At 39.7% G+C, this 25,802-nt stretch overlaps 1 protein-coding gene across 1 annotated transcript; it reads left to right on the top strand.

Annotated features, from left to right (window-relative positions):
- Nucleotides 1-30: 30 nt before the first annotated feature.
- LOC119738132 (angiopoietin-1 receptor-like) lies at nt 31-25,802 on the top strand. The gene is made up of 36 exons (XM_038212873.1): nt 31-429; nt 3,864-3,974; nt 4,404-4,508; nt 4,931-5,170; nt 5,809-6,129; nt 7,416-7,673; nt 8,245-8,379; nt 8,496-8,636; nt 8,906-9,001; nt 9,193-9,234; nt 10,097-10,402; nt 10,538-10,822; nt 12,282-12,569; nt 12,720-12,937; nt 13,371-13,440; nt 13,910-13,951; nt 14,293-14,598; nt 14,729-15,013; nt 15,140-15,427; nt 15,577-15,794; nt 16,221-16,290; nt 16,590-16,696; nt 17,235-17,436; nt 17,715-17,817; nt 18,228-18,471; nt 18,763-18,802; nt 18,898-19,043; nt 20,669-20,912; nt 21,173-21,283; nt 21,466-21,650; nt 21,858-21,971; nt 22,148-22,218; nt 22,413-22,453; nt 23,364-23,460; nt 23,678-23,783; nt 24,085-25,802. Exons 1-36 carry the CDS (start codon nt 351-353, stop codon nt 24,145-24,147), a joined length of 5,778 nt encoding a protein of 1,925 aa, XP_038068801.1. The 5' UTR covers nt 31-350; the 3' UTR covers nt 24,148-25,802.

Genomic DNA, 25,802 nt, shown 5'->3' with positions numbered 1-25,802 from the left:
GATGGTCGACAAGTCAAGCCAAAACCACTGTAAAGTGATTGTACATTGAAGTTTGAATGGATATTGTGCCTGTGAACAAGTTGTTGCAAAAGTAGGCTGTACTGAATACAACCATTACTACAGTGTAAAGTCTGGTCGTTCATATTATATACTTTCATTTTAATTGGCAAGACACCATACCATAAAATGACCAAAATGACACCATACCAGTGTCTTGTGCAATACACACGAAAGTTCATGTAGCACTGTAGACTGCAAGACAAAATTGGAATAGGCTGATAAGAACTGTAGGACTGCAAAAGTTTTATTCAGCCCGCCTTGTGAACATTTTACAAGGGATAAAATCAAACATGGCGTCTCAAGGTGGAGTTTGCCGACACTATACCGTCTTTCTATTGCTTCTGTTTCTGGTCTTCACTCACAAAGGAGGTAAGTTTTGAAAAACAAATGTCACTTGAAATTAAAACACACCTAAAAAAAAAACCAGAATAAAACATTGGCGACGGGTTGGATGTAGTCATAATTGTGATTATAACGACCATATGTTATTGCCACTACAGGAGTGTGACAGATTAGAATGAAACACAATGTCTTGTTTTATAGGAAAGGTACACATGATAAAAGAAATTTGTTCAGTGATATGTAAAAAGCACTTGTGATTTAGCGGTAGACTCGCGTAAGAATCGCATCAACGCAGCTTGTGAATTATTGTCCAATAACATGATATACAAATGGACGCGGAGCGCGCAAAATCTGAGACAAACAAAACGTAGCCTGTACAAAAACTCCATAGGGTTGTCTAAGGGGCGTAGCTAACTCGCAAACGGCGAAAGGTCAATTCGGTAACTTTCCTTAAAAGGGAAGATACAACAATTGCAAACATCAAAAAACAAAATGATCAAATTGTCATAGAATATCTTAATGGATTGTTAGGGAATGACAGTCCAAAGCATTCTGTAAAATCGTGGCTCCTGGCGTGCTGATCGACGCTTTCAAGAAAACTTGTATTTTTCCAACGCTGGTCGGCCGACCAGTTTTGGGGGAAAAACTGTTTTTTTTCAAAAAACTGCTCCTATAAGTTTTTCATATTTAGTTATTCCACATTTTCTTTGCAATTGATTACATACCTACATGTAGGAAGGGGTACAAGCCTGCTGGACTGATTCTCTGACCTTATAATTCCCCACAGTCTATAAAGTGCTTCGTTTCATCTTAAGTTGGGTCAGGGAACAAGACTACAAGAAATTTTTTTCCCCCAGCATCTCCGAACCCCAAAACGTGAAGCTAGTCAGTTTAACAATATTTGCTATGGTACTAATCCTCCAAATCCATTTATTTCTGAAAATTGCAGCAAAAGCAAATGTACATTCCCTTTAAATGACGAAATGCCATGCAATTGCGAACTAGTAGTAGCCTAAGTATTTGTAATTAAATGGCCTAAACCAAGTCTCGGTATCATCCGTCTGTCGTGGCCATCATCTTATAGCAAACGTGTGTGTAACGTGTGCGTTCAAATTGTATTGTTATACCACGGTAATAGATTGTGATTATTTATTGGTCGAAAACCTAGCACGTGATGTGCCACAAACACGCATGTACTGTGTCAGGGGCGTATACCCCATGGTACATGAGAGATGTACCCCACAGGGTACATTACCTTGATCGTCCGCACTGTTAAAAGTGTTGTTTCCACCGGCTTGTATAATATAAATAGCCCGGGTAAGAGGATTCAGGCAGCGCGCTCACGCGCGTACGCATGTGGGATGGACACGCGCGCATTATGTGGGATGAACTAACATAGACCATGGTCGCAGCTGTGATTGGTACACAATTAAATGGAGCAAGGATTAAAGCCAGAGTCCATCATTTGCAGCAATCCGAAAAGTAACTGACGTAATTATTGTTGAAAAACATACTTAGTTGAAAGATAGTAAGGGGACTAAACTCCCTGTGAAATTATTCTTTTGCTATAATTCGTCGGATCAGTATACAAATATAACATGGTTTGAGGGTGGACAGTCGATATTCGCTCCCCGAGGTATTGGAAGTTGACAAACTAGTTCCCGAGGCGAAGCCGAGGGAACTAGTTTGTCAACTTCCAATACCGAGGGGAGCTAATATCGACTGTCCATCCGAAATAAACCATGTTATATTTGTTTAAATATACCTCATACATATTCAGTTGACGATTTTTTTTTATATATATGCACCTAAAACAAAATTCGGGGAAACTTGTACGTCTCACCAAAAGAACATTTTGGTTGCTCAACTTCAATTACTAGTTCGATTCGTTTGCAATATAATACAGTTACTACAGTTGTAAATACAGTTGTTTGTGTACAATTTTCTTTTGTAAACTTTCTCCAGTACGGCATCATTGAGCTCTGGAAATTAACATTGACGCGAACCGTGCAACCATGCATGGCGCTCCCTCCTGGGCGATGTTCGCGCGTGCGTACTGCACCCGTGCGGCAGTTCCTCGATTGCTCTGTAAAGCGCATGCGTAGTAGACTGTCGCACGGGTAACCCATACGACAGTCTACTACGCACGCGTATTTACCCTGTGAGTGAATCCTCGCGCGCGCGTTTGGTAAACAGCAAGAATAACATCTGGCACGTGATGGTGAATTGCCCAGTGAGAGTTCGGCTCTCGATCATGAATATGTATGAGGTATAGTAATGCGCGACATCGCACCGGCTCAGTGAGAACGTGTCTCGGACGCTGAATTCAGGCCCAATTCAAAACATGATTGCCTGCCGTGATTGGGGTCAATGGGTTTTGTACACCCTCGGGTGCAAATGGCACCCTCGGTTTCGCCTTTGGTGCCATTTGCACCCCGTTCGGGCATGCAAAACACCATGATGGACCTCATCACAACAGGCAAGAATTGTATACTGTTTTAAGTTGCACAATAGCAGCTCAACAAAATCATCATGTCTCTCCGTTAGTTAATTAGTTAGTTAGTTAGTTAGTAACAAACGTTGACAAATGTCTATTGCTCCTACATATTTTGATCGATTTCAACCGATCAGTAGCCCAGCCCCAACATGTCACATGACCAAACAGAGGTCAAATGTCATCATGGGATCACTGGAATCAAACCTGATTTTTACTCAAAACACCACTCCTTCCAGAAATTACATGGCACGATCACCAGACTCGTGCATGAACACGAATTCGTTGGCCCGCAGCTTCCGAGACATTTCCGATCGAGCTTGTTTTGCCACTCAGCTCTGAATTCCCTTTCCACATTGAGTTTCAATGTTGCATTAATGCACTGATTTCAAACGAAAAATTGATAGCCCTGACTGACGCGATTGTTACACGCTACACCTGCCAGCAAGTTAAGCGAGAAATTGTGTAAGCCTACATGCAGTGTCGCTAAACCTTTTTGTTTACCTTTATTATACTTGCTGTTTAACCCAAGTGAACAATTTTAGTGTCATTGCATTTAGTCCAAAATTCAAAAAATGAGGCGTCCGGAGATTCGGCACGAAATCGCCCTAGTGCTTCCTAATGTGTCGACAATCCCAAATGAACATTTAAGAATTTTTGTAAACGTTATTATCTTCACTCATATATTCAGTTTAATTTTAGTCATAACATTTATTTTATTTTATTTTTGGAGGGGGCGAATTTTAAAAGGATTCACAGCACACTTCAAAATTAAATCGGAAAATCGAGCCGGGAAAATCGAGCCGAGGGTAACTGAATGTAAAGAACACGTTTTGTGATTTAGTAGGTACAATGTTTGCTCTGAAAAGACACTGGAGACAACGGGAAGTGACATGTTAGGGCAATTCAACAATAATGGAATAAAGACTGCAATTAATTATTCTGTTTACAATTATTTTAAACACAGGTTTGGCCCTAAACCTGCGGAACAAGCCAACTGCTCAGAGTACAGATTATGCAAGTAATTTTCGATCCGGGAAGGCAGTAGACGGCGATCGAGGAACCCTCGCACACACACGTAAGCAACTTCGTTTGTAGCATGAGTATCTCTCATTTTGTTATTAAAAAGATTTGTATGCTCTGGCAGGAGCTTCTACTTCGGCAGGCTAGTAAAGTAATTTACCTAAATTTGAATGCGTGAAACATATCACCTGATTGAATAATAATATCTTACGGGCTGCTAAGCCAGTCTGGCTGGACGTTTTGGCGAAGATTTTCAGATTCTTCTTCACTTGCGCGCATTTGCTCAGAATGACCTCACTACATTGCTGCCATCCGTGTGAATTCAAATATGAGGAAATTCATTTTCAAGGTAAACAAAAGCAAACAAAGGCAATTAGCATTTTAATCGCGAATGATACGCATTTCAATGAACATGGACGTTTTTCATTAAAAACAAAAGTGTATTTCTGAGAGGAATGTCATGATTGTATATTTGATGTTATAGTTGAAGCCCCGAATCAATGGTGGAGGGTGGACCTTGAGGCTAACTACTGCTTGACGAAAATTACAGTCGTCAACAGAAATGACGTAGAAATATGTCCCCTCTGTCGTAAGTATTCTTATTTCTCAACCAACCTGGGCAAAATTAACAATCATTTTTTTTTGCGCAGTTTCCATGCAGTTGTTTTTTTCCAATGTCTTGAAACCAGGCTTTTATTTAGAATTTACGTAAAACAACGTTCACCCTTTTGTTTAGCCGGATTGGCAATGAACTTGACTCATTTCAATCTTCATATATTGAATGCCACTTTATCTGACACTCATTCGTAAAATTATTAAGAAAATGAACTTGGATTTCATAACTTCGAATTGCTGAGAAACGAACGTCAGACGAATAAGTATAAAATCAAACGTCCAAACATAAACAAATGTCAGTAACAAGTATGGGCATACCTGGAAGATTTAATACCAAACTACACCATAGAAGCGAGTCCAAATAATTATCATTATTTTATGGCTTTCAAATCTCAGCCCTGCGATTGGAAGAGGCTGTAGTGCGAGCTGGTTTGAGTTCAGATATTTACCAGAACACTCCGATTGGAGATCCAGTCACGCGTGCCCAAGCCGAAGGCCTAGACATTGACTTCATAGTGGACCCCGTCGTCTTCGCTCGGTACGTCAGTGTGGAACTGAATAAAACAGAGTATCTTGCTCTGGCTGAAGTCATGGTGGAGGTAATCCAAGACAATCAGGAGGCGCCTACTGTTGCAAGTAAGACGGATAACACAAAATTATAGTGAAAGTTATGATGAGTCGCATCTAGTTTTCATTCCATCAGTTTGCCTCTGAAGAAGAACTTGTTAAGTTCGCAACGTCAGGCCGCATTATTTTTTTTTTAGATTTGTATATTATTTCAGGTCAATCCAAGTGAATAGGCAGTGAAATTGTACAAACTATTAATTTGGCGATAAATAATAATAATAGAAAGAGTACCTTTGTTTAATTAATTTTTGAGAATTATGTTGCAATTAATCCTATTTAATTTAGGGTCTTAGCCAATCAAACTTGTAGTCATTTTTTGTTTAATACATTTGGACAACATGTATTTCTACAATAACAACCGTTTACTGCAAGGTCAGTGAATCAACGGAACTCAGTTTATGTGAATGTAAATAATTCAAGCTGATAGTAGAAACTCTGAATTAACGAAGCTATAAAGCGTAAGATTTGTTAAAGTCTTTGACATTTGTATACCCCAATGACGATATCGGAAGATTGATTATACAACATACATTTGAAACTTTAACGGAATTATGGGGGAAGAACCCGATTGTCTCCCAGACTTGTAATGACATTCCGAGAAGACAGCCAGTTAGAATTATAGTTTTGTCATTTCATCTATCCAGAAGGCGGCGTGGATTTTACTCTTGTTGCTAATCCTGCTCGGCTTGGAGCAACAGGCAACAATGGTGCATACTTGGGAGCCTTCAAAAGTCCAACAGACATCGCCGCTGCTGTCTCATTCGGTCGCCAATTGACGACAGGAGGGAGCAATGACAACCTCCCTACAGGATCGTATGAGAGGAATGGTGGTGCCCAATTGGGATGTACAGGCAGGTATCTTAGCTTACCACAAGATGGTGGGATTGACAGAACGGGTGTCTTCTACGGCACTGCAGCTTTAAACGGCATGGCTACCACGATACGCACAGTGATTCTACGCAAAGACGGTAACCTTTGCTTTCATTTAAAAGGGCTCATGAAGTGAATATGTATTTCTTAGGAACTTATTTTGTGCTACTTTCTAATCCTCTTAAGTGCATGAAAACTAAGTGACATCCACTTTTTGTTAATTTTACTGAAAGTGCACTTCTTTAAGCACTTAAATTGCAAATTGTCTTCAGTCATCTGAGGGCGCTGTCGCCGTGATGTTATTTATGTACGACACTGTCCATATAAGGTGTTTTTCCTTGGAAATTGTGCTCCCTAAATTTGCTCACTGAAAATATTTGTGAGAAAAGTTTGCTCATTGGCTTTCCTCCATGAACTGACTCAACAACGAATCACTATAAAGAAAAGAAAGTTTACGACAGCAAAATATCAAAAAATCTGGCACCTTTTGACCACAAACCAATTGCAACATTAAAATTTCTGCCTGATATGTTATCATCCTTTTTTTCTTGTTATGGACATTTTCACAGCATAAAAATTAAACAAAAAAACAAAAAAAACCCACCAAAATACCCCTGGAAAACGGGGGTGGGTGCGGGGAAAAGAGGAGTATTTACCACCCCGTATTTTGTAATGACTGCCCTTTCCCTTTCAAATGCCCTTTTTTCACCAGCGATTACCCCCCCCCCCCCATATTTTGTAAGAGTGCCCTTCTTTTGTTAACAAGTTCCCTTTTTATGATCAAGTGCTCTTTTAGCAAACAAAAGTCGTGCCTTTTTTGTGCCATCGGCCGTTACAGCTAGGTGCTTATTTTTGAATTTCGCGCATGTATCGCCCTGGAAAGCACCATATACTACCCGTTACTGTGCACAATCATCGGTTTTGAACAGCGCCCTTATCGACAGATGGTACCAGCCCCCCCCCCCCCCCCAACTATTTGATTTTACGGAGGCCAAGTGTTCGGAGAAAAAAGTGTCTATATTTCAGAACGGATGTGCAATTGCCCTTTTCGAGAAAATTGAACCCGCCCCACCCCCACCCCCCCCCTTCCTGAAAATGACCGTGCTACGCCACTGCTTGACGGAGGCTCTTAAGATTATTGTAAAAAAAAATGTATACAATCAAAGGGACTACAGGACCTGAGTAAATCAGACAACCGACCAGTTTTCCTTAAAGTTGGGTTTTTAATTGTGAGCAATGCATTATTCCGTTCACTTTAATATCGAAAAGACATTAGTATAATTGAACAGCTCTGAAATTCTGGGGGAAAAAATGGGCTTGAATCGAAATCGTTTTATATTAAAGGTCTTTACCTGGCTATCATGGGTATTTTTTTGCACACCAGGCACAATTCACACACGCCCGGTTCAGCAAACACAGACAGCAAGTATCGGAGAGTCAGTTACTCTGCGGATGGAGAGTGTGAATCCACCGAACTCCAACTACAGATGGAAGCACAATGCAGATAGCGTGCGTAAATGGGATGGCATGCTGAGCGTGGCTATCGGGAATGTCAGCAAGGCCAATGAGGGGATATACAGCTGCTTCATAGATGGTGCAGAAAACCAGCAACGTCATGGCTTCATGAGACTCATCGTAAGAGGTAATTTCCTACAATTTCTATTAAATTTTTTGCCAAACTTTTGCCTATTTTAGGAGCATTGTAGGTCTACACGTTCTGTTGCACGTTTACTGATATTGGCTTATAATTTTTACATTTTTTTAAAAGTATTAAGAGAGAACAAAGAGAATGTACTGTGAGACACTCCAATAGCTGCCAAATTTTTCAAACCCCCTATTCAGTGTATGATAACAAAAGTATTCCTCGTTTTTCTTAAGTCTTACTGTCTTTGAGAATATCAACCGTCCCTTAGAAAAGATTCAGGTTGACGGATAACAAAAGTAGATACAATTTTTCCTCGATTTCATGTGTCAGAATAAATGTATGTGTGCAAATAAATGTATACAACTACCAAGCTCATTTTAACATCTGAATGTTCGATGTGGAAATCTTTTTGTTTTATATAATTATGTCTGACACAAAATGTCAGATTTGACCGATAAGCTATAAACCGACGTAAGCAATCCTTGATTATATTAGGCCTATGATGTCTTTGTAATTCACATTTTGCTCGTTGATGGACTCGACTGCTCTGTTGGTGTTATACGTGTAGAATGCGCAGCTGGTATGTGGGGCCCGTCTTCATGTCAGAACACCTGTCGTCGATGCTACAATGGAGGTATCTGTGATGACAAGACCGGAACGTGTATCTGCGCTCCAGGATTCAGTGGAGAATATTGTCAGCAAGGTAACATTCTTCGTCTTTTTGTTTGGACTGTTGAACATTTTCTTCTTGTGGAACAACTCAGTTAATTTAATTACGCATATTTTAGTTACGGATATATGTTGTCTTCTTACAATCAGTTCACGGGCGTCATGCTTTTGGACAGAATCCTAGTCATATCTGCTCTAGCACTGACGTTTGCCGGGGTCGTTTGTTCTGTTCTCCTGATCCTTACGGATGCTCCTGTGCTGCTGGGTATATGGGACTAGACTGTATGCAAGGTAAGGAATTGGCAAAATATTGCAAAGTATTTCGTTTTGGGTACTCGTTGGTATTCCTTTCAGACAAGTGCTCTGAAGATTACCAATGAATTAACTTCTATTTTATTTAGCTTATTCCCCGGGTAGATATTTTTCAGAGATTCTTTGCATTGAACAATCCCTGTTGAGCCATGGTGATTCGTCCCTTTAAAAAGCATTAAAAAGCACTTTTTTGGTTCCATTTTGCCAACTTTTATTCCACCGAACATTTTTTTTCGTTTCCACGTTAGACTGTACTGAAGGGAAGTATGGAGCCGACTGTAAGCAGACATGTCACTGTCCATCTGGAGATTCCTGCGAGAAGGATACGGGAGAATGCACCGGATGTAAGAAAATGTAGATTCATCTTCCAAACAAATTGAGCTTGTTTACTGAATTTTTGCTGACAAGTGACCACGTGACAAGTGAGAGGCACATTATTCTTAATTAAATATTTTTGATGATTAGATTTTTACAAATTAGATTCTGGTAAAGTAGCATACCTTAGTTTATTTAGTTTTGGTATCTTTCTTTCCAGATTGCACACCACCATATTTTGGAAGTAACTGCCAGTGTTCTTGTAAGTTCATAGCATTGACTCTTTTTATCTGTAAACAGTCTGTCCACTTCTCTGTAATCTGTTCGGATGTTATCCTGCAAATAATGTGCGTAGAAAAGCTGCAAAAATATCACTCATATCAAAGCTGAAATATGATTAAAAGAAGTTTGTGCCCTATCATGCGAAATTAGCAAGAAAAGGGAGGAATGGCATTGGAATGGGGATGCCACATCTTATACTCAGTAAACATTGAGTGATATTATTTGATCCGATGAGTAACGTTGCTTCAGGCCTAATAATTATGAACATGGAAAGTGCTCCGTGTTATTGTTACACCCTCTGTTTAAAGGGAATATACAACATTTGCAAACATTGGAAAACAAAACTACCAAATGTTTACAAAATAGCTTACTAGGATGTTGGTAAATGAAAGTCTGAAGCATCCTGTAAAATTATGGCACCTGGTGTGAAGTCATTTCCAAGAAAAGTGGTATTTTGTATACATTTCCAACAGTGGTCGGCCGACTACCGTTGGAAAAACCTAACTATTTTTCAACTACTGCTCCAAATTACCTTTTTTTCAGTCCAAATTTTGTTTGCTATTGGTTCCAGGTTCATGAACGGGTGCAGACTAGCTAGATTGGTTTCCTTATATACCTTACAATTTTCCGGCATCTATAAATTGATGCATTTTATCTTAAGTGGAGTCAGGGAACCAGACTACTTGAACATTTTTGTGTTTCCTGGTTTTTCCAGCATTTTCGAACACAAAACATCAAACTTGTCAGTGTAACAATAGTTGATATATTGTACTTACCCCTCAAATAGTTCATTTCTGTAGATTACAGCAAAGCCATTGATGTACATTCCCTTTAAATTGTAGCTGACAATGGCGTTCTGGGGCTAAAGGTGATTTCAGACGATCCTCATCAACTACAAGTTACCTGGCAACCAGATCCATGTGTCTCTGGCTACATACTGGAGTATGCCTTGACAAACAGGGGCCAATGTGAAGAGATTGAATCTCCACAGCGGGTATCACTTCCAGGTCCACTCGATGGTCAAACTACCAGTCATGTCATCACTGGTTTGATATCTAGTTCAACCTATATGGTGTACATTCGCCCACAGTACAATGGTACGCAAGGACCTGAAGCGTCGACATCAGGAACCACACTTACAGAAATTAGTGAGTACACCGAGCCAGTTTTCTTATAAATAACCCAATTGATATTTTCGATCGTAATCAACACACAAATGTATCATGATGCAATGTACACTTCACTTCTGAATTGGAATATATTAATTATTTCGAATCCATCAGTTTCCTTACGGGTAATGGTGACTTCTTACGATTCTGCCAGTGTCACACTCAGCTGGCGTGAGGTGTACTGTGCCAACTACTCCGTCCAGTACGCACTGCAAAACAAAGAGGGTTGTGAAACTATTGACCCGCTAAACTTCACCCAGCACTGCATGTGTTCTGGAACTAATTCGACGGTAATACCTGGTCTGTTTGCCAATTCGATGTATGAGATACGAGTCAACGCCTATGTGGATGGAAGCTACGGACCAACAACACAACTAACAGTTATAACTGGCACACAAGGTAAGACTATATCTCCCAGTCATTAACCCACACCTTTATACTGTAACGAAATGTGATCGGCGCTCCATACTTTTTATATTTTTCGTTTGCCCGCCATAGTTATGCGCTATTTTTAGTATGGGGTATATAATGCAGCGTTCGCGCGCATTCTGGCCAGACTGTTTTGGCGCGTCGTTGAGTGTCAGACTAAAAGAAAGCTTCTTGGAGACAGAGCGCTGGGGGCCGGCCCCACCAGGCCCGCCTTGGCGACGGGCCTGGCCGAGACTAGGAGAGACCGCGTAGCTAACCGTGAGTGTTGAGCAGCTGTATTGTTAATGTTACACACTCCTTTTCTTTTATAAGTAGTGGTGCAATTGTGGAATTGATACTTGAGTTTACTTGATTAAGTAAGCTTAATACTCGTTCGATTGAAGACAGCATATTTGGGTTATTTTTGTCCCCTCTGTGTAGGTATATCTTGTTAGTGAAGCACTTTTATTGTTGAACTATCGATGAGGAAATCTCCTTCCCTTAGAAAACTCCCTTCCCTTAAGGAAACTATTTCCTTTTAAGAAACTCACTATCCCTTTCGGAAACCCTTTCCCTAAAGTAAATCCATTCCTTTAAGAAACTTCCTTTCCCTTACGGAAACCCTTTCTCTTGGGGAGCCCATTCCCTAACGTATCAGGAGCGACAACTGCCTCGCGGGAGACGAAGGGTGGAGCTCATCAGGAGGATCGGCATCTGCCTTTGGGATTCCTCGGAGGGTCGTCTAGAAACTGGGGAAATCCCTTCCCTTAAGGAAATCCTTTCCCTTAGGAAACCCCTTCCCTTAAAGAAACCCTTTTCCTAAAGGAACTCCTTTTCCCTTAAAGAACTCCCTTCCCCTTAAGGAAACCCCCTCCCTTGAAGAACCCATTTCTAAGGTATCCGGAACGACAACTGCCTCACGGGAGACGAAGGGTCGAGCTCATCAGGAGGATCGGCATCTGCCTTCGGGAGACCTTGAAGGGTCGTCTGGAGCCTAGGAAACCCCCTTCCTTGAGAAACTCCCTTTCCCTTTAGGAAGCCCTTTCCCTAAAGGAAACCCTTCCCCTTCAGGAAACCCCCATCTTTATAAGTACTTACCCTTGGTTGAGACATTGTAATAAAGGAACTTCAGTTGTTGCTTGGCTGAATAAAGAGACTTCTTGAAGCTTGAGCTTGTGTGTCTGGGTCCCATTTCTTGTCTGGTTGGGTAGATTTGTCGTTCGAACAATATAAGGGAAAATTAGTTACGCACGGCGGTAGACAGTCTCCAAACGAATCATCGCCTTAGGACCATCTGGACTGCCGCTCGTCTGGAGGGTTCTCGAGACCGTTACTTTTCGAGAAAATCGAGATCCGCCACAATATCCTCAATGAGGTTACTATGATAGCCATGCCATTTGGGATCAACTCACTTAAATTTGATTGATATTTTTCATTTGTTTTCCTTTAGTGCCATCTGCACCACCACAGCAAGTTACCGTCACTTCAACAACAAAAAGCAGCCTGACTTTCTCCTGGAGTCAGCCAGCGTGTGGAAGCCGAGGTGGCATCATCACAAGCTACTCGTACAAGCTGAGTGGACCAGGGTCACAACTCATCTTAGATGTATCAACAGCCGAACAAGTTGAGATAGATGGCTTAATCCCCTTCACTAACTACAGTTTTCAAGTTGCTGCAAACACCAGTGTTGGGGCAGGGCCCTACAGTGACGTTGTCGATCAGAGAACTGATGAAGCAAGTAAGTACTGTTTACAAATACAAAACCTTGATCAATATTGATATTCCATTATTAGATCGAACTATACCCTTGTTCATTTCGAACAATTCAGATACCTTTGTACTTGCACTTACACTCAGATACTTATTTTTTTTTTACAATATTCAACAGAACCCACAGCACCCTTGAATGTCGTCATTCAGAACATTGATGACGTATCCATCACACTCAAATGGTCAGAGCCCAACCCTCCCCAAGGAATCATCACTAATTACAACGTGAGGTATTGGAGGAGTGGTCAGTCAGGGACCCCAACACTTATCTACGATGTGGTGCAAGTAATGCATGAGATAACGGGTCTTGAAACTGGTGTGACATACTTCCTGCAGGTCTGTTCAGTACTCGCATTTGCCTGATGTGTCTGTTACACTTTCAGTTTCAATCTGAATTCTTAATCATTGAATATATATTAATGAACCCAGGCAAGTAATCACTAATATTGTACACCCAAGGAGGCCCATTGCATTGTTATATCATTGTACATGCTATGTACTGTACAAAACAACCGCTCGGTACAATGCACAATGCTTTCGCCGTCGAAGGGGTCCTTGTAGCGTAGGCTACTGGACTTCCCGGATTGGTATATTTAAGATAAAACATTCTGACCGCCCAAAAGCAACATGGAAGAAAGAAGTTCCTATCCAAGATATCTACTTCTTTATGTGCCTTGCATTTATTGACTCGATATCAGATAGTTCGGTTCCTTTCTTGTCGGTGTTCGTCTGGGGGAAGAATGTAAAAGTTTGATATATGTTTTTCCAGGTGCAAGCCCACACGTCAGTTGGTGCAGGACCCTGGAGTAATGAAGTGACTGCAATGACCACAATACGAGGTATCAATGGCTCATATCAGTCATCATTCTGTAGCCCCTATACGCTTTATTTTGATGTACTTTGATCAAGAATGAAACTAGCTAAATAGCTTTGGCTGTGTCTTGATCAGAAAAATCTCGCTTATATATTTGTAGATTCACGGCAATATTGGATCTTGGCACGATATTTGGGCGTGGCGAAATTAACTAGTTCGCAGATCCCAAAATCAAACTCAGAACTGTATGCTGCACTAGTAAGGTACTTCACGAAGATCTTTACATATTTAAACGATCGTAACCCCATCTAAAAACACGTGAAAATTGTGCAGCAGCAGGATTCCAGTCAAACCAGTGAGTTCGGCAGTTGAGACATCATCTTACATTGAAAAAAAAATAATAATTTTGCCTACGCGCTCGGCTACGGTGACGCGCGCATACCAGAAACCGGAGCCTTTTTTGGCCTTATTTAGATTGTTATTTTTCTTTCCAGATTGCATACCACCATATTTTGGAAGAAACTGCCAGTGCTCTTGTAAGTTCATTGACTCGTTTTATGTATAAAAAAATTGAACCACTTCTCTGTCATTTTGCAGATGATGTACATATAAAAGCTGCAAAAATATCACTCATCTCAAAGCTGAAAAAGGCAAAATTAAGAGAAGTTTGTGCAGATGATTATGGCATAGTGTCCTATCGGGAAGGAGATACATAAAATAACCAGAAAGAGAGGAATGGCATATGAATGAGGATGCCACATCTTATACTCAAAAAAACCCTGTGATATTATTTTATCAGTTGCGTTGCTTCAAACTTGATAATTCTTAACATTGAAACTGCTCCGTGTAATTGTTACACCTTCTGTTTAAATTGCAGCTGACAATGGCGTTCTGGGGCTAAATGTGTTTTCAGACGATCCTCATCAACTCCATGTTTCCTGGCAACCAGATGCATGTGTCTCTGGCTACATACTGGAGTATGCATTGACGAACAGGGGCCAATGTGAAGATATTGAATCTCCACAGCGGGTATCACTTCCAGGTCCACTCGATGGTCAAACTACCAGTCATGTCATCACTGGTTTGATATCTCGTTCAACTTATAAGGTTTGCATTCGCCCTCAGTACAATGGTACGCAAGGACCTGAAGAGTCGACATCAGGAACCACACTTACAGAAATTAGTGAGTACACCGAGCCAGTTTTCTTATAAATAACCCAATTGATATTTTCGATCGTAATCAACACACAAATGTATCATAATGTACACTTCACTTCTGAATTGGAATATATTAATTATTTCGAATCCATCAGTTTCCTTACAGGTAATGGTGACTTCTTACGATTCTGCCAGTGTCACACTCAGCTGGCGTGAGGTGTACTGTGCCAACTACTCCGTGCAATATGCACTGCAAAACAAAGAGGGTTGTGAAACCATAGACCCGCTAAACTTCACCCAGCACTGCATGTGTTCTGGAACTAATTCGACGGTAATACCTGGTCTGTTTGCCAATTCGATGTATGGGATACGAGTCAACGCCTATGTGGATGGAAGCTACGGACCAACAACACAACTAAGTGTTATAACTGGCACTCAAGGTAAGGCTATTTCTCCCGGTCATTAACCCACACCTTTATACCCTTACCAAGGTAACTATAATAACCATGCCATTGGGGATCAACTCACTTAAATTTGATTGATATTTTTCATTTGTTTTCCTTTAGTGCCATTTTCACCACCACAGCAAGTTACCGTCACTTCCACATCAAAAAGCAGCCTGACTTTCTCCTGGAGTCAGCCAGCGTGTGGAAGCCGAGGTGGCATCATCACAGGCTACTCGTACAAGCTGAGTGGACCAGGGTCACAACTCATCTTAGATGTATCAACAGCCGAACAAGTTGAGATAGATGGCTTAATCCCCTTCACTAACTACAGTTTTCAAGTTGCTGCAAACACCAGTGCTGGAGCCGGGCCGTACAGTGACGTTGTCATTCAGAGAACTGATGAAGCAAGTGAGTACTGTTTACAAATACAAATCCTTGATCAATATTGATATTCCATTATTTGATCGAACTATACCCTTTGTTCATTTCGAACAATTCAGATACATTTGTACTTGCACTTACACTCAGATACTTATTTTTTTTACATTATTCAACAGAACCCACAGTGCCCTTGAATGTCGTCATTCAGAACATTGATGACGTATCCATCACACTCAAATGGTCAGAGCCCAACCCTCCCCAAGGAATCATCAGTAATTACAACGTGAGGTATTGGAGGAGTGGTCAGTCAGGGACCCCAACACTTATTTACGATGTGGTGCAAGTAATGCATGAGATAACGGGTCTTGAAACGGGTGTGACATACTTCCTGCAGGTCTGTTCAGTACTCATATTTGCCTGATGTGTCTGTTACACTTACAGTTTAAATCTCAATTCTTATCCTTGAATATATATTAATGAACCCAGGCAAGTAATCACTAATAGTGTACACCTAAAGAAGCCCATTGCATTGTTATACCATTCTACATGCTACAATACTGTACAAAACAACCGCTCGGTACAATGCACAATGCTTTCGCAGTCGAAGGGGTTCTGATAGCGTACTCGACTTCCCGGAAATGTATATATAAGATAAAACATTCTGATCACCCGAAAACAACATGCAAGAAAGAGGTTCCTATCCAAGATATCTACTTCTTTATGTGCCTTACATTTATTGACTCGACATCAGATAGTTCGGTTCGTTTCTTGTCGGTTCGTTTGGGGGAAGATTGTAAAAGTTTGATATCTGTTTTGCCAGGTGCAAGCCCAGACGTCAGTTGGTGCAGGACCCTGGAGTAATGAAGTGACTGCAATGACCACAATACGAGGTATCATTGACTCATATCAATCATTCTATGGTCCCTGTACTTCATTTGATGTACTTTGATAAGGAATGAAACCAGCTAAGTGGCTTTGGCTGTGTCTATGATCAGCAAAATCTCCCGTGTATTTGTAGTTTCACAACAATATTTGTTCTTGACACGATATTTGGGCGTGGCCTAATAAACTAATTGGCAGGTGTCAAAATCCAACTCAGAACTGTATGCTACACCAGTACGGTACTTCAGGAAGAACTTTAAACATTTTAAGATAAATCAATGTCTATATGTTTTTGTTTTGTTTCCAGAACCTGGACCCATCCAGTATCTTCATTGGACAGACAGAACTGAATACACAATCATCTTGGACTGGGAGCCGCCGCTGAATCCTAATGGACAAATACAAAGATATATAGTAAGTCTTTTATTATTTCTCTTTAGTAGCAAAACAGACAAATGCTATAATGTTGATTAAGAATGCTAAACTGTTCGGAAAATAAGCTATAACCTAGTGTAAACTTGGTGAACTAAATCACTTTGGTCGTACGTATGGCGACCTTAATTACAATCGATACATGTTGTTGAGTGACAGTCTGATTTACAGATTTAAACATTAAGAAAGTGATTTTTCCCATGGCCAACTCTATGTTACAGCATTAAATCTTTCGTAACATTAGATCTATTCGTACAGCAAGGTTAGTCTTGCCCACAAATTATAACTTATTATGTGAGTGCTATATTAAAAGTATTACAAACGTCCTCTGAAACTGTCCATGTTAATGCCTTTTTAACCGTGAAATCATTTTCCTGAGAGTACTTAAACAACACTAAATCCCCTGCCTTTATTTTACTATATCCCATCGAATGCGAATCCCAAAGTAGAAGTGCTGCAAATTTGACATATATATAATGTGACCTTTTTCCCCTCAAAATCCTACATTTCAACATCGCAGGTGGAGTACCGAGCGACAGACAAGCCTCATCAACCTGGTTTCACTTCACCTGACGAATACGAAAGGAATGAAGTGGAGAGTCCGCCATTTGTGAAAGAAAATCTGGAGCCTGGTACAAAGTATGAGTTCAGAGTGGCAGCGGAGAATCAGTTGTTCAAAGGAAGTGCTACAGTTTTGGAAGCTTATACCAAACCACCGTCAGGTAAGACAACAATCTGTATTTGATCGTATGTGCTTCAATGTCAGCATACACATGTTTAATATTCAATCCTAACAGTGAAAGAAAAACACGAATATGTTCCATGAAAAAAACCCTCTCAATTAGACCTATTGCAGAAAATTTTCTACTTGCATCTTATGATGGAAACTGGTAAAAAAAAGCCCCACTTCAATTAGCCGTGAAATTGACAATTTAAACTATTATCCTACAATATTGGAATAATTTTTAACAATAACGCAATAGGCCTATTTGAACCTTAGATCTTCATGCACCGCCTCAACCGATTTCATACCAAGGAGACGCCACAGATACTACCGTCACTATTGGTATAACTACCGCAGTATCTGGTGATGACTTCATTGAGTGAGTACCATACAGGACTGCAGTCGGTTTGTTTGAAATCATTAAATGTTAATAAAATCAATGTGCTAATGAAAGACATAAGTTAGTATTGTGAAATACCTATCACGCAAAAGGGATCTGATTCTCAACACCCATTCAATTTTAACCAATCTTCCAACCGAGGTAAATTGGGGGAAATGCTAGAGGAATGTCCACTTCAGTTTCCTCCAGAGGTGTGCAGATACATTGTCAAAATAAATGGCATTAATGAAGGACTACATTGGTACAACAAAAAAAAACTCTATTAAAGTTTGCAACTTAAATTGTTCAGTATGTGATATAATATTGGCCTATTTGCTGATAATATGGTATATGACCTATTTCCAGCTTTTGTATAAAATGTAGATAATCGTCCACTTTTTTTACTGCAGATCGTACGTCGTTCATGTCAAGAAGACCAGGTCTTCATCTGTGACAAGGCGAGATGTTCTTATTCCAAGCCATTTCGAGGATTCCCCCAGTGACTACATAACAGCGGAACTCCCTAATGGGGGCGTGCCCGACAGATTTGTAGTTGGGGACACCAACATGTACGGTGGTTACTATAACGCCCCGCTGCAGACGGGTGCTGTGTACAACATTCGTGTTGGGTCTGTCAGTAAGGGAAACGAATCGGTACGTGCTTTCATACATCACTAATATTTCGTAATTAAACAAGAATTACAGCGTATACTTTTATGCCGACGAATGTGATTTAAAGTACTATTTGAATTACTAGAACCCCTTCTCCAACAATATCCACACAACTTTGACAAAATTGTACCGGCCTAGACTGCCCTGCCCGTTTACTCAGTGTGACACTCCAAACCGCTCCACACTCTGGTTGTGTTGCATTATGGAGGAGTAAATACATTAGTACATCTTGTTTTAAGTGCTAAAACATAACTTTTTGGCTTAATTACCTAGGTGGCCAATGTGGAATTTTCAGAGCCACTGACTATCAAAGGTAAGATGTTTTTTAAACAACCCCAGTTTTTAAATAATGATACTTTGATATTTGTGTTTAAAAATAACCCTACTGATCCTTTATTTTACACACAGTTGAGCGACCGAGTTCCAATCCAGGGCCTATTATCGCTGCTGTTGTAATTAGCATTGGCCTCTTGGTTGTACTTCTCGTTGCCGCATTCATCTTGTGGAAAAAACGTAGTGCGGCTCGCTCACAGCAAACTGCGACCGACGAACTGGTGAGTCATCAGCATTATAATACAACAATCTTCATCATATGTTGATTGAAGGAAATTATTTTATGTCTTTTTCCCGCTGATAATTTACTTACAAGATCAACAAGAAATATATATATGATTTGAAGCCCTCCATACCAGCACGGTGGAAAGACAGAATAAACGATGTGTTTTGCGTGTGAACCATTAGAATATCTCTTCCGTGAAGGGCGGTTCTAAAAAGAACCGGAGATGTAGACAGTTAATTGTTTCGGACTGTACTGGCTGACCCAAAAATAAAAATGCAGCCCTGAAACATTTTGCCTTCAAAAAAAAAAAGAGATCTGAACAAACCATTGTTATGGTTTGGATATCAGATTAAAGCTGAGAGCTTTTTCTTTCAAATACTGAAGAAAAAAAAGAATCATGAAAACAGCACATTGGGTAGTTGAGAAAGTGCCAATTATGTAAAAAAAAAAAAGAAAAAAAAAAAAAAGATTTTTCATCCTTTCCGATGTTATTTCAAACAATGAAACATTTTACTGTAAGCCCACTGTGCTTTATCATGCCGCCTTCCAAGGGACCGTACAATCAACAGCCACTCGCGAGAAAAAGGTTTTGGTAAAAAATACGCACAAAATCGCGGGAAAAAAAGGAATTTGTGTTCTTCCAGCTATTCAGGGTAACTCATATGGCTGTCATTTTTTTCTGGATGCAAACTTTTCAGTGAGGGGGTGGGGGGGCTTCCCTTAACTGTGGTAATGCCATTTTAATGGACCGACATAATAGGCATTTTCTCAGCAACAGAATGTACTGTTTTTATTATTTATTTGGTATTTAAAAGAACAAACTCTCAGCTTTGATCTGATATCCAAAACATAAAAATTAACTTCAGGGTCTCATTTTGGTGGGTCACGCCGTATGCCGTGTCCGTCCTCAGGAGAAAGCTGGGCACTTGTTGCTTGGCTGCTATGAGTAGTTGCTGTGTGTGGAGAGGAGAGAAAGTTGTGCTTAAAGGGAAGATGCAACATTTGCAAACATCAAAAAACGAAATAATCAAATTATCCCAAAATACCTTACTGGATTGTTGGGGAATGACAGTCTAAAGCATCCTGTAAATTCATGGCTCCTTGTGGGCTGACATTTCAAGAAAAAAAAAGTATTTTTCCAACGGTGGTCGGCCGACCAGCATCGGAGAAAACTGACTATTTTCAAAAAGTGCTCCTATTTTTTCATACTTAGTTATTCCGCATTTTCTTTGCAATTGATTACGCACCTGTGAAGCAGGACAAGCCTGCCAGACTGATTCTCTGACCTTAGAATACCACAAAGTTTATAAATGCAATTGTTTAATCTTAAGTGGGGTCAGGGAACCAGACTACAAGAACATTCTTTGTTTTCTCGGTTTTTTTTCCAGCATCTACAAGCCCATAACGTAAAGCAAGTCAGTTTAACAATATTTGCTATACTAATCCTCCAAATCCATGTATTTCTGAAAATTGCAGCAAAAGCAAATGTTGTACATTAACAAAAGAACGTGTACACCAGATCCCCGCTTTTCTTTTAAAGACTTAATGACTATGGTTTGGAGTTTTTCCCTGGTATGTCTTTTGTTCCCTGTTTGTCTTTTGTTCCCTGTAATTTATAAGGCTCTATCTGAAAATCCGAAACCTACTAACAATAATTTGGAGTCGCTGCATGCGGACAACAACGACCCTGATGTCTATGAAGTTGTTGCGATTCTTCCAATTTGGGCGTCTGAACTGGAAATCAAATGGGACAATTTCATCATCGATGATGAGATTCTTGGCAAGGGTAACTTTGGCGAGGTACGGGCAGGATGCGTGAAGATTAAAGGCCAGGTCACCAAAGCAGCCATCAAAACAATAAAAGGTAAGACGGTCTGAAACGTTGAACTAATAAAAAGAAACGTTTCACTTTCATTTATATCATAAATTGGAATACACATGAATTCTTTGTACTTTATGCTATTATTCATCAAAGTTACGCACTATATCTTTTGAAAAGAAAAGAATATTTAATCAAAAACACTCAGTGACAAGAAAGATAATTATTTCATTTTATAATTAATTGAAAAGGTTGTGGATCTTTTGTTGGATGTGGATCTAATAATTGTATTTGTCTATTTGTAGGAAATGCTCACGAATCTGCATGGGAAGACTTTATGAAGGAGTTACGGACAATGACAGGCATTGAGCCCCATCCTAATGTCGTTGGTCTACTGGGTGCATGCATGCACGAAGGTATTCATTCAACCTTAGTACCTGAATATGTTTCAGAAATTGCTCGTACTTTTTTGTGGACAGTTGTGCCATAAAACATAATAGTTCCAAAAGATGTTAGAGTTCGTTTGAGGTTATATTTTTAAGGTTAAAACTGTATTCATGTGTTATAATGTGTACAAACGTAATATTTTGTTTGATAGCGATTCTGTACGTGGCGCTTGAGTTTCTACCTAATGGCAACCTCCGGGATTATCTGAGGAGTACTCGCCCTAAGCAGCAAGGGGCAGCTGGCTCTCAAGATGATGTGTCGCCGCTGACTTCTTCCAACCTGCTCAAGTTTAGTCTGGATGTGGCCAAAGGAATGGAACATCTGTCCAACACGGGGGCAAGTCAGAAACAATATTAATCATATATTTTTAAGATGAATACGCTGCAAGAAAAATATTCTACCCGGTAAATCTTGGATGTGGACTTTTTTATTGTTCTTCGACACTTGCAAATGTAAAGTTATCGACGCAATGTTTGGTTTCTAATTACATTGCTGTAAAATATGCACTGATAAATTATATTAATAAATATCTTGTATCTATAGATAATCCACCGTGACTTGGCTGCAAGGAACATCCTTCTCTCTGAAGATCTGACCGCCAAAGTGTCTGACTTTGGCCTTTCCAGAGGAGAAGAAATATATGTCCAGAAATCCTCGGTAAAATGCTTGAGTGTAATCGGACAGAGTGTGTGTTTTTTTTTTAATTGACTCCATCATTTGGACCTTCAAACAATACACCATTTGAAATAAATTACTTTTCCACTTAAAACGTATAAGATATTGTAGATACAGAAAACCTTAAAACTACCAGTTCAATTTGTTTTGTTCATTAGACCGGGATTCCCGTTCGCTGGTTGGCCATCGAATCTTTAACGCGTCGTGTCTACAAGTCCAAGAGTGATGTGTAAGTTAAAATTGACGTTTGGCAGTAAAAAGAAAACAGAAAAGTGTCTTACTTAAACGGCATGGGTTTCAACTATAAGTATTATACAAACACTTAATTTATGACTTAAAATGAGACTTAGACTTGATTTTTAAACAAGAAAATTAGTCTGCCATTCTGTTTTTCTCTGCATTATGTGCATTCCTACCATCCAGGTGGTCCTTTGGCATCTTACTGTGGGAGATCGTTACATTCGGTGAGTTCTTCACTGCGTATCTTGGCTTGGTCTTTCCCCTCCTTTATGCTTTATGTTTAAGAGCATTTTCTGAAGTCTACATTTCATCGCACAAAATCTTTATAGCAGAACTCAGTTTGCGGACATCGCCGTGTAATTTCTAACTTGAAAATATAGGATAATGAAATATTTGCATCGTTTTGGTTTGTGGTAACACCATGTCGTATTAACTACTGACGCTCAGTCGATTTTAACTAGGTGGATATTTAGTTCTGATAAGAACTTGTCCTGCTTATTATCAACTTTTGCTTAGTAGTTTTTTAGTTCTGATAAGAGCAGTCCTGCTTAGCCTTCCAAAATAAAACTTGTTTCATTTTGGTCTCAACGTTTCGACTAGCCTGCTCTAGTCATCATCAGAAGACTGAGAAGAGTTGAAGATGCTGCTCCTGAAGTAGGCTATGTTAAGATTGGGAGTGCTTGTGTTGGCAGATTCTAATTGGTTGTCTGTTGGACATTGTGTTGGAGTGGGATGCCCGTAGTGTGTCCTGCATGCTCGCTCGGGTGTGTCAGTTGGCTGTGAGCCCTGGGCATTGTGTTGGACTGGGAGGCCCGTTGAGTGTCCTGCTCGCTCAGGTGTGTCTGTTGGCTGTGAACCATGAGTGTTGCAACACGGTATTAGTGAATGATGATTGTGTTGCTTATAAAATAGCCGATGTCTTGTAGTACAGTGTATTGTTTATGGATATCAATAACTTCTCTTATACGACGGGTGTACCAATGCTTCTCAGCCAGTCATCTGTAGTAGCTATAATTTAAAGCACGTCTGTTTCTTAATTGAGTAATTGTTAGGCCAAAACCTTTACTTTAACGTTAAAAAGATTATATGCGGTTAGTAATGCATTGATTCCCAAACTCGAATTGGTCGTTTTAGGATCCACTCCGTACCCTGGTATTGATAACAAGTCACTGGTCCATAGACTGCTGGATGGATACCGCATGCCCAAGCCAGAAAACTGCGCTGATGAAATGTAAGGAACAATGTACATGTACTCTTCTTTATCCGTACTGATACTGATTTTGACTTTAATTAAAATTAAATGTTCAAATATTTTACGAGCTTGTCTATTTCTGCCATCTTTTATATGGCTCGTTTTCCTATTATCTATTTGACTTATAATCTATTTGACATTTTCAACGTCTTAGATTAATAGTGTGATATCATTTTTCCCTCGATATGTTTTAAAGTTACGATGTGATGTTGAAGTGCTGGCATGTGCAACCTAGCAACCGTCCCAGTTTCAGCGAACTGGTCGAAATTCTGGAGGAAATGACCTGCAATCCGGATGTAAATGTACGTAGTGGGGACCTAATAATGTCAATTAAATGTGAACATTGTTCTGATTAAAGGTCTGTGTTTGAGTCGCAGTGTGCCAAAAATCATTACTCAAAAAAATCTTTGTTGATCTCAGTTTCGAATCAATCCCTTTTAGTGCTCGATACTCTACAGATTTGTCGAAAAGATTGTGTAATATATCTTTTCAAGTTGTTTGACTTGCAACGTAACATTAATTTGTAATTATAACTTGAAGGATTATATCCTGGTGTCTACCGTGAGTGATCCATGTTTGTACCTTTACCTTGATTTATTACAGGATTACTTGTCACCGACTGTCTACTATAGTTTCACCATCAAGCCCGAGTTTGACGATAACTAGACGAAGGCGATGATCGCTCACATGGCAGCTTAGTCAATATCTCTATGTGTTGGTATAATATGACATATTGAGCATATTGAGTTCATGTATTCTAGTATTTAGAATAAATTGTTCTGTGCAGGGTGTCCCCCAAACAGTGGTGCAAGCAGATATCCTTAATTTCTCAAAATTGCTTAACATGAGTATTATCTTGATGGAGCATAGTAACTATATACTCGTGTGTATATTCAGTAACTGCCATGGAAATCCATATATGAAAACCAGAGATCTTACAGATTGTAAAATGCCATGGGTTTTTCACCCATCCCAATGGGACAGGATTTGCACGGTTAACTTAACTTATATCAGATTGAAAATGCCCGTGACAATCTGATACCCCTATATCACTAACTGTGTACATTCCATCGGAATGGGTGAAAAACCCATAGCCTTTACACTAGATCTCTGGTTTGCACGAACGGACTCACTGATTGTACACAGGAGTATAATTAATATGCTCCATCAAGATGAAATACTGGTTCTCATGTTAAGTAGTTTTTGAGACTTTTTGGTGGGACACCCAGTAGTTATACAATTTCGGTAAATAAAAAGAAAAATGAGGAAGATGTGCCTACACCATTAATAAGCGATACTGGTCTGCTTCACTTGTTAGATCATTTGCGATACGATACCTTCCACTTTGATGTTTGGGATTATATCTTTAAATGAAAAGAAACTTAACAAGGGTACAGAAGCATTACATATACTGTGTTTTTAAAATATTTTTAACTGTAAAATAACGAAACAGCATGACTCCGTTTTGGTGAAATGGAGGCATTGTTCGACTTAACAATGAATTTTTAACAATACAAACAACCGAGAAAAATATATCCGATTTTTTTTTTTTATTTCTTTATGCTTACGATAGAATTACTCAGTTCCATGAGGAATGCACACGCTCTGGATGTACACACCTTGTAATTTAATTTTAAAGCAACTTAATATCAAATTGTAACGCCGACCAAAAAAATCACATGTTTAATTGAAAAGGAAAAACAATCTTTTAAATAAAACAAACTTTAGGGGATCACTGAGGACCGGAAAAAGGTATGACGCTGAGTTGACTACATCTGAGATATGTTTAAGACGTCCAGTGGTTTCAGTCTTATACAATGTGCTTAATACATTTGTCTTTCGTTCTTTCAATGTTCGTGACCATGAGCTCTTCAAAAAAGAAATAAGTACACAAACGTATCACGTGTGGTAGGGGAAAGCTCCTTGATATGAAATTCAACTTTGTTTTTGGTGCGTTTACTATATTATAGACTAAGAGAGTATTATCCAGAAGTTAGGTAGAGTAGAAGTTTTCAAAATGGTTACTTAAGATGGTAAGTTTATCCAAACATGCATACTCAGTCTAAGTGCTGTCATTTTGGCATTTCTAATAACGTAGGCCTACTTATTATATGCAAACTTGGCGTAAAGGTTTACAGTTTTGTATGCAATTTATACACGTGTTTTATTTACGATAGTAATTAAGAATGATAAGAAAGTAGGGCATAAGTAATAATTTCCACTGACCCAAGAGAGAGTTTGACACTGAGCTACAATCCTGGCCAAATCTCGCTGCCCCCCCCCCCCAGCCCCCGTTCAATGTTGTCTCTCATTGCGCGGTG

Source organism: Patiria miniata, unplaced genomic scaffold, assembly GCF_015706575.1.
Source record: "Patiria miniata isolate m_02_andy unplaced genomic scaffold, ASM1570657v1 HiC_scaffold_3, whole genome shotgun sequence".
NCBI classification, from domain to species: Eukaryota; Metazoa; Echinodermata; class Asteroidea; order Valvatida; family Asterinidae; genus Patiria; species Patiria miniata.
The sequence above is the reverse complement of the archived record's forward strand: the minus strand, read 5'-3'. Positions and strand labels throughout refer to the sequence as shown.

Bases quoted from the DNA above. Each gene is read 5' to 3' on its own strand.
- LOC119738132 (XM_038212873.1), top strand. From the start codon at position 351: ATGGCGTCTCAAGGTGGAGTTTGCCGACACTATACCGTCTTTCTATTG. The intron at 7,674-8,244 runs GTAATTTCCTAC...TTATACGTGTAG, and splicing joins CATGAGACTCATCGTAAGAG to AATGCGCAGCTGGTATGTGG. The intron at 18,803-18,897 runs GTAAGATGTTTT...TTTTACACACAG, and splicing joins AGAGCCACTGACTATCAAAG to TTGAGCGACCGAGTTCCAAT.